This window comes from Fukomys damarensis, unplaced genomic scaffold, assembly GCF_012274545.1.
Source record: "Fukomys damarensis isolate Sample0158 unplaced genomic scaffold, DMR_v1.0_HiC HiC_scaffold_22, whole genome shotgun sequence".
In the NCBI taxonomy this organism is placed as follows: domain Eukaryota; kingdom Metazoa; phylum Chordata; class Mammalia; order Rodentia; family Bathyergidae; genus Fukomys; species Fukomys damarensis.
This window is the reverse complement of record NW_022900934.1, coordinates 1,804,709-1,813,158: the sequence shown is the minus strand read 5'-3', so window position 1 is coordinate 1,813,158 and position 8,450 is coordinate 1,804,709. Positions and strand designations below refer to the sequence as shown.

Sequence of the window (8,450 nt, the reverse complement as noted above, 5' to 3'; positions counted from 1 at the left end):
TCCTGCGCGTCCTCCTGGAACCCATTAGGCAGCTGGGGCCCACCGCGTCTGGCGGCGGAACCTCTTGCCAAGGTAGAATGTAGATGGCAAAACCGACGGATATGCCCTGATCTGAACTGTGGTCTCGATGGCCCAACTGTCCTGCCCTTTTGTGACAGACGCCGGTGAGCACAGACCAACTTCAGGGGATCTGCTTGTGACTAGAGAAGTCCAGAAGCAGTGAGCTTGTGCAGGCAGCACAGGGCCACAGACCCCCTTTGTCTTCTCTCTCCTGAGAAGATGGGGAGCCTATTCTTGTCTGTAAGAGGAAATCGTGAGGGCAGCGGGCTCGCCTGCAGCAGCTCTGAGTGCGCGCTAGAGCCTCTCGGGCCCTCCCTGTCTGAAAAGCCCCTAGATCGGAGCTAGCTAGCTCCGTGGCTCTGTCGTCCCAAGCCCTTGGAATAGCTCCTTTTGAAGCTTCATGAGCAAACTGGGGCGGACTGACTAGTGCCACAGGAGATAGTTCAGCATGCCGAGATTTTGTGTTCATTTGAACTCTTGTTACTGCAGTATGCTACTTTTGCCGTGAGACTCCAGTTGATGGAAGTGAGTCCAGCGGCCTGCGTCCTCAGTAGGAGTTGTGTATCTATGACTTGGAGCTAAGTCCAGCTTGGCCCTGGAGCCCTCCTGAGGAGAGGTGTGTGGTAGGCCTTCCTAGGCCCTTGCAGGTTGGAGATTCATATCCTAAGGAGGTCCCTGTGACAGGATTTCCTTATCAACCACAGGCTGGTTTGGGGGCGCGAAGTTCTGAGACCCCCCCCCTTCTCCCTGTTATTTTCGTGACACCCTCTCCAAGGCTGGTTGTGTGAAACGGTGAGGGTAACCAAAAATCGACTGGTTTTTCACCTGAGAAACCTGCCTTTTAGACACAGCATATAGTGCAGCTTCAGGCACAAAACTGCTGAGTTTTTCATCTGGAAAATCAGATGTGAACAGGGAGATTCTGTGAAGTAAGCCTTGTTTGCTGAGTGCTCTACGCCCTGGTGTTTTGCATTGGAGGGTGTGGATCCATGAGACTTGCAGTCCATAAAATTTTCCCTGTCATCTTTGTGACCTACAATCTAATTTTTAGAGTGTCAGCAATTGATTCCTTATGGATTTATCCACTGAAAAGGGGGAGTAAGTACCTTTTCTTTTAATGTTACCGGGGATCAAACTTGAGTCTTTGCGCTTGCGAGACAGGTGGCAGAACCACTGAGCTAAATCCCTGGCCCTAAGTACCTTTTGAATTGGGTGCTGAATTGGGGACTGTGCCCAGGAATCCCTGTCTTCTGGAAGATTCAGAGGATTAATGGCGTGGCTTTGCATGGGACAACAATTTAATCATTCTTTTTCTCAACCCCTAAGTGAGGTCCTTTGGTACTGAAGACCGCCCCACAGATAGGCCTGCTCCCCCAAGAGAGGAAATTTATGAGTACATCATTTTTCGGGGAAGTGATATCAAAGATATTACTGTATGTGAACCTCCGAAAGCTCAGCACACACTCCCTCAGGATCCTGCTATCGTTCAGGTAAGTGTGTTGGTGATGTTCTGGATAGGCGGTCTTTTTTCTCTCTCTCTCTCTCTCTCTTTTTTTTTTTTTTTGAGACAGGGTCTTGCTTGCTGTGTAGTCCAGGCTGGCCTCAAACTCATGGCAGTGCTCTTGCCTTAGCTTATAGTGGTGGGATTACAGGCCTGCACCACCACATCTGGCCATGTCTCTCAGCCTTTAGTGAAAAGTGGTCAGGTTTTCATCCAGTCTGTTGATGTTTCTGTGGAAGGTAATTCATGCGGCATGTAGGAGGGAGTATGTTTAATATGGCAGAACTTGTGCACGCGTGTGTGGTGTGAAGAGGTGCTGCTTCCAATCTAGCCTGGACCTAGGGTGTGCAGAGTGTAGTATGTGGAGAAGTCCAACCCTGAGTGGCATGAAATGCTTGCAGAGGCAGTAGGCCTTGCTGTCTTAACAGTGTCCCCTTGTTAAACTGCAGGGCTAGGACACTAAATTTGCAGGTCTTTTTTTTTTTTGGTACCGGGGATTGAACTCGGGTCCTTGCGCTTGCAAGGCAGGCCACCAAACTGCTGAGGTAATAAATCCCCGGCCCTAAATTTGCAGGTCTTAATAAGACACTTGCTGAGTTACAGCCCTGGATCGCTAGTAGGCCCATATTCATATGTTATTCACTTGTGAATTTAAATTTTATTAGCTCCTCTGAGGTTCAGATTACACCAGATGTAATCTGGTGAGATGGGGCTAAACAAGGACGGTAGGATCCTGTAGGATCCTGCAGGGTGGGCTTTAGGAACACTTGGAGGAGTCTAGGCCAAACTTGAGAAAGCTTGGATCAAGGGTCCCTAGGAGGCTTCAGAAGAAGAAAGTAGCTGAGGAGCAAAGAAGAAATAGCCTGGTGAAGAGCACAGGAAAAGATCAGTTCCCAGAGAGTAGCGGTGCGCTTGGGGGCTTGGTGACAGAACAAAGTTCTGTAAATAAGTGTAAGTAGTTCCCTGGCTATACCTCTGGGATGTGTCTTAAATTGAGGGGGACATTTTCTGCTGTTACAGGGGAGCTATTAGACAGTTTCATATTGGGAGAAATTCATGTTAGGATTACACAAATAGGTGCAACTGGGGATAAAATGTTGAGGAAAAGACAGTTTGGTCCATACTGGAAAATTTCCAGGACTATTTAGTATATGAGAACACAGGCTGACAGAATGGGGACCAGCTTCCCATCTGAGCAAGTGCCCTGTGTGCAGACTTGGAGGGTGACAGGATGGCCTTGCACTGCTCTTACCCATGTGTCTCATTGTTCAGTCTTCCCTGGGCTCTGCCTCTGCCTCGCCCTTCCAGCCACATGTGCCTTATAGCCCCTTCAGAGGGATGCCACCCTATGGCCAGCTGGCAGCCAGCTCCCTGCTCAGCCAGCAGTATGCAGCTTCCTTAAGTCTAGGTGAGTAACTGCTTTCTATCTACACAACTACATTTTCAAGAAATGGAGTGATAGACCCTGAGGGTGGGGATGTGTCCTCGTAGTCAGAGCTCCTAGACTCTGCTGTACTGCATGTTTGATAAATTACCCAGCACAGCTTCCACTGGTTAGTGTGTTTAGTAACTGTTAGCTGAGAGTAAGAGGCAGCAGCCTGAGTTTTGCACCAGGTGATTCAAACCAAAATTCATTTGAGGGGCCGTGCTTTAGCTCAGTGGCACTGCACCTGCCTCACAAGCACAAGATCCTGAGTTAGACTCCCAGTACCGGAAAACTTTTTCATTTGAAATGTCAGCCTGGGTCAGAATGGAAGTGCTGGTATACTTGTCTCAAAGAAGAAGCATTAATATATGTACTTCAAGATGAGTACCAGCTGTTTGCACATCTGTAAGCCTTTACAAGTAACATTCTAGCTCCTTGATTAGTCCACTAGCAAGTATTTTAATCAAAAATGTTTTCAACCAAGGTTGACTAGTCCCAGAGTGAGAGCCCGCTGTCCATATTGAGAGTGAGATTGGCCTTGGTGTTGGCCTTGACATAGCTCTGCAGCTGTTTTCAGAACATAAGAATTGGCGAGTGGTCCACCCACTCTTGCTTGGACTCCAGCATGATTCAGCGGAGGCAGGGAACGTGAATTAGGCCCCGAACCTTTTCGCGGTCACTTGTTTGCCACGGTTGCTGTTCCTGGTGTGATGGGTGACCTCTTAGCGTGGCTCAGTGTCCCTGAAATATGATTGTTGCTTGGCTCTTTCCAAGCTTTCTAGACAGCAGAGAAGTATATCCTGACTTATTTGTGTGCTTTCTCTTTGCTCTTTTTTCCTTTCTCTTCTTTTAGAGAAGTTGGTAAGCCCTCCAGCCTCAGCCGCTGCTTCCAGTCCTAGTTCTTCTCCATCTCCACAGCCCGTTTCAGAGCTTGACATGTCCTCAGAGCCACCTCAGCTCACTTCCAAGGGTAACAGCAGTTTGGAGAACTAACTGCATGCTGTTTTGCAGACCAGTATGAGAGCAAGGGGATAAAACAAGCCAGAATGACAGGGACCATAGCAGACCATTCGCCAGGCCAGTGATGTGTTTCTTTTGGCTTAGCACATAGCCTGATACAGCAGTAACTACCAGTTTTAAAGAAGGGGCTGGAAAGAATCAGCAGAGTGCTTTGTTCACTCTGCCTGAGTTCAGGTTCTGTTTTGACCTGTCAGCAACCACCACCCACGGGAATCTTCACTTTTGTCACAGAAGCATTTCCTTGGGGGCTTGCCGGGTCTTACACATGCTCTAGGTTGGTACAGTGGAGGTCTTCTGAGCAATCATACACAACATGTGGGCCACTGGGTCAAAACGGAGGTGGGGCGATGATCCCCGGTTGGCCAGGTGAATGGTGTTGTCCTGGGGGTGAGTCTGTCAGTACTGGTGTCGGTCACCTGTCTGCTGAGATGGCACCACCTGTGGGGTTTTGCAACAACCTTCCTGATGTTGCCCTTTACCCTAAAGTTCTGAAATTCATGTTGCCGATCTTCTGTGCATCAGTCTTGCATGTGGCGCCATGCTCTTTGGAAGTGTGAGGCTTCATTACCTGTACACAGTGCAGGAGGCTGCCTGGGGCTCTCGGTCTGTTTTCAGGTGTTCCTTTTTCCCCCATCCCAGTACCAGGGATAGAACTCAGGACCTTGTGCTTGCCAGCCAGGTGAGATGCCACTGAGCTACAGTCCCCGGCCCAGGTGTTGTTCAGTCCTGTGCAGACTCCAGTTTACCTACTTTGGAGCAGTCATACTTAAAAATGACACTGGATACCTTCATTGTTCTTAGGACCGTTTACATAAAACTGCTCATAGGGCAAGGTCGTTTGAACTAGTGTGGTTTAATAAGCAAATGGGATTGTTCATCTGTTAGGGATGTCATGCTGAGTGAGATGATAGGCGAGAGAAGGTGTTCGGGGTTAGTTCCATTAGAGGCGCCTCTTCAAGATACCTGCCCTGTGAGTGCTTCCCTTGATGTGGTTACAAGGAATTTTTTACAGTAATTTCTCTAGTTTCTGTCCAGGGTACAAAAGCAGACTACACCCATTCTACATCCGAGTTGGGCTGCTCCTTTGTAATAGCTACCCCATGATTGGGACCTATTGTCCTGTCTCAGATCTCCACCTACCTCCACCCCGCTCCCATGTACATCCTTTCACACTCAACAGATCCTGGGGCCTGGGCAAGGAGTGAGAGAGACTCAGAGGACCACTCCTGGGCTGGAACTGCCACAGCTTGGTTTTAGAGATGTGTCTTACTACTGTGTACACAGCCCCTCATCACAGCCATTGGAAGCCCTTACTTGCTTTATGAAGAGACTTTATTCTCGGGAGGCTGTGGGCTGTTTCTTTAGCTGCGGGCATCTCTTACTACTACATCCTGTCCATGCTGTAGGCAAAAGTGACTATTATAGGATTTGGCTTCAAAGTTGGACCATTGCCCATTACAGATCATCTTCAGCATGGATCAGGTCTTGAATTCATCATCCTCTTGTGCTTGTAAACCATTTGGGTTTAGAGCAGGTTGGGAGCCTCTGGGAGATGGCTGTTTGTGGGCACAGTTTTTTCCCTCCTCTGGATTCCGTAACTCAGCTTAGGGCCTGGGGCACCCAGCAATGAGCTGCCCTTTGTGCTGCCCTGTGACTTGGCCTTTGCCTGTTCTCTGGGCTAGCCTCAGAAGGAAAGGCCCAGCTGAGGATACTTGGTTGGGATTTAGACCTCTCTAGACAGTGGTGCTCTCTCCTGCCTGACGTGTCAGCAGAAGAGAAGTGACTAGAAGTGTAAGTCTTTTCTGTATTTCTCAACCTTTCTTCCCTCAATTCAGGACCTGGTTTTCCATCTGCCCCAGTTGGCAAGAGCCCCATGGTGGAACAGGCTGTCCAGACTGGTTCCGTTGATAACCTGAATGCCAAAAAGCTGTTACCTGGCAAGGGCACCTCAGGGATGCAGCTCAATGGTCACCAGGCCCAGCCAAGCAGCAAGACGGCTGGTGGTATTGAACACTTATCCCTTGTAGTTTGCTCTGTGTTCTAAATGTGGCACACTACTTACTGGGTTATTTATTGGGTTATTTACTTATTGGGTTATTACATCACCCCCCACTCACACCCTATGTGCTTTTGCAGGGCAGGTCTGTGTGGCAGCCTCCCTCCCCAAGGGCTCATGTGGTGTGCTGGTGCTGGTGGTGGTGGAGGTGGTGGAGGTGCCTGCTTTGGTGGCTGGATTCTGGCTTCTGTGGGAGCTTTGCCTCATTCTTCCCTTTGCGCCTTAGATATAGTCCAGCCAGCAGCTGTGCACACTCAAGGGCAGGTGAATGACGAGAACAGAAGACCTCAGAGGAGGCGGTCAGGTAACACCTGTTGCCACTTGAGTTCTGGAAGCTGCAAGCCGCAGGCTGTGCTTTGCTTCCCTCATAGGGGTGCTGGGCCTGAGGTGCTGCATCTGTGAGCATCTGTGAACTGTGCCCCGTGTTATCTGCTGGGTGCCTGTAAGCTGCTTTTGAAATGTTGGGTTGATGGCTTCCTTTAGCTGTGGCTGTCCTCTCTCCTCACAGGGAATCGGCGAACAAGAAATCGATCCAGAGGGCAAAACCGTCCTACTAATGTCAAGGAAAACACAATCAAGTTTGAAGGAGACTTTGATTTTGAGAGTGCAAATGCCCAGTTCAACCGAGAGGAGCTGGACAAAGAATTCAAGAAGAAACTAAATTTTAAAGGTCTGTGTCATATGAAAGTCATTATCCCCTAGGAGTATTCCTAGAGTGTACTGAGATGACTAGGGTGTCGTGGGAATCCACAGGTTGCTTTCCAGTCTGAAATGTGGAATTAAATGAGAGGTAGATGAGGCGTTTGCAGTAGGTGCGAGAAACAGTTGTCATGACCATCAGTGAGAAGAGGTCTCTGCTTGGCATGAGATGCTTGGGCACTGTCTGGGCTCAACAGTGGCTGCTGAACTCGAGACCCCCGGGAGAGGGACACGCTGGAGGGCATGAGATATGTGGTGTCTGCTTCTCCTGGACCTTTATGTGCTCTGTGTCTCTTTGTAGAGGATAGGGCTGAGAAGGGGGAAGAGAAGGACCAGGCTGTGGTCACTCAGAGTGATGAAACTCCTGCTGAGGAAGACCTTCTGGGGCCCAACTGCTACTATGACAAATCCAAGTCATTCTTCGACAACATCTCTTCTGAACTCAAGACCAGGTGAGAGTCTGGGTGAACTGGTGGGAAAGGTCATTGCAAGAGTCTCAGAAGCACCATTGAGTCTTAAGTCATCAGGTGCTGTGACCTGAAGACTAAGCTTGTAACTTTTAAGTTCAGGACATGTGTCTTGGGACTTTTTTTCCCCTTTGGTACCAGGAATCGAACTCAGGACTTTGTGATCGCCAGGCAGGTGTGGTATCACTGAGCTACATCCTAGCCCTATTTTTGATTCTCTGAGGTAGAGTCGTTAGGTAGTCCTGGCCTCTCTGAACTCACTATGTAGCCCAGGCCTACCTCAAACTCTCAGTGATCCTCCTGTCTGAGCTGCCCACTTGCTGGGATTACAAGTGTGTGGTACCATCACCAGCAGATCTTACATTTTTGCACAGTAGATACAAAAGTCCTGGCTGCATCCACCTGGGCTTGCTTACGATGTGGGTCCAGAAATCTCTGGCGGTCTCCCAGATTGAGACTCACTGAGGTCAAGCGCCTGCAGGCCCTGTTAGGCTCCATACCCCATTCAGTGTTCTTTTTGCCTGGCCTGCCAGCCAGCTGGCCTACTCTCCTGGGCAAGCCAAGGACCTTGCTACCTGAGGCAACTGGTAGAGCATTCTGACCAAGGTGTTCCTTCCCTGGAGTATTGGCGATGATACCAGCGATGAGTCATGTTAGCGACTCAGGTAAGCACCCCGGACTGTAAAAGTCAGCAGAGTGGAAACCAAGACCTGAGTCTTGCAGGCGGAACACCAGGTATAAAGAACAAGAAGCAAGCTGGGCAGCCCCAGTGCATGCTCAACACTGTACCAGGGGGCTGTGCACAGTGAAGAATACACAAAAATTTCAGCAAAGGATAAGTAGGGGATACCCAGAAGTAGAGGGTAGGAAGGAAAGTGGTCAGGTCTCAGATGGCAAGCCCTGTGCATGAGTGACAGGGCCACTCCAGGCAGCGCCAAAGCCTCTGTGTGAGGCTGAGCAGGGAAGGTTAGGATGGGAGGGGTTTGTATAGGTTTCAGAGGTGTGGTAGTGATGTTGGGTTTATTCTGAGCTGGGCAGCCACCGGAAATAACACACTGATGCTGTTGTACATGTTTGGTGAGGGACTAAAGTGGGCCAGTGTGGAGGCTAAATGGTCAGGCGGGCTGGTCAGCAGTACAGGTTGGTTTGGAGTAAGACATTGGTATGGTCGGGGTTCGGACCCTGGGCCGAGTGCGTTCTCTTCCCCCACCTTGGCCCTCC

The 8,450-nt window shown here is 49.7% G+C and overlaps 1 protein-coding gene across 4 annotated transcripts in view; it reads left to right on the top strand.

Moving 5' to 3' along the window:
* The first annotated feature begins 10 nt into the window (after positions 1-10).
* Positions 11-8,450, top strand: part of Lsm14b (LSM family member 14B) — a 10,006-nt gene continuing 1,566 nt past the window's right edge. The window contains exons 1-8 of one of the 4 annotated variants that reach the window (XM_010637621.3): positions 12-164; positions 1,387-1,550; positions 2,834-2,969; positions 3,841-3,957; positions 5,843-6,010; positions 6,290-6,367; positions 6,572-6,733; positions 7,064-7,214. In XM_010637621.3, coding sequence (XP_010635923.1) covers positions 128-164; positions 1,387-1,550; positions 2,834-2,969; positions 3,841-3,957; positions 5,843-6,010; positions 6,290-6,367; positions 6,572-6,733; positions 7,064-7,214 — 1,013 coding nt within the window. In that variant the 5' untranslated portion in view covers positions 12-127. Of the gene's footprint in view, positions 165-1,386; positions 1,551-2,833; positions 2,970-3,840; positions 3,958-5,842; positions 6,011-6,289; positions 6,368-6,571; positions 6,734-7,063; positions 7,215-8,450 lie in introns of all 4 variants that reach the window. The other 3 variants (XM_010637637.2, XM_010637629.3, XM_010637644.3) reach the window with 3 other exon arrangements.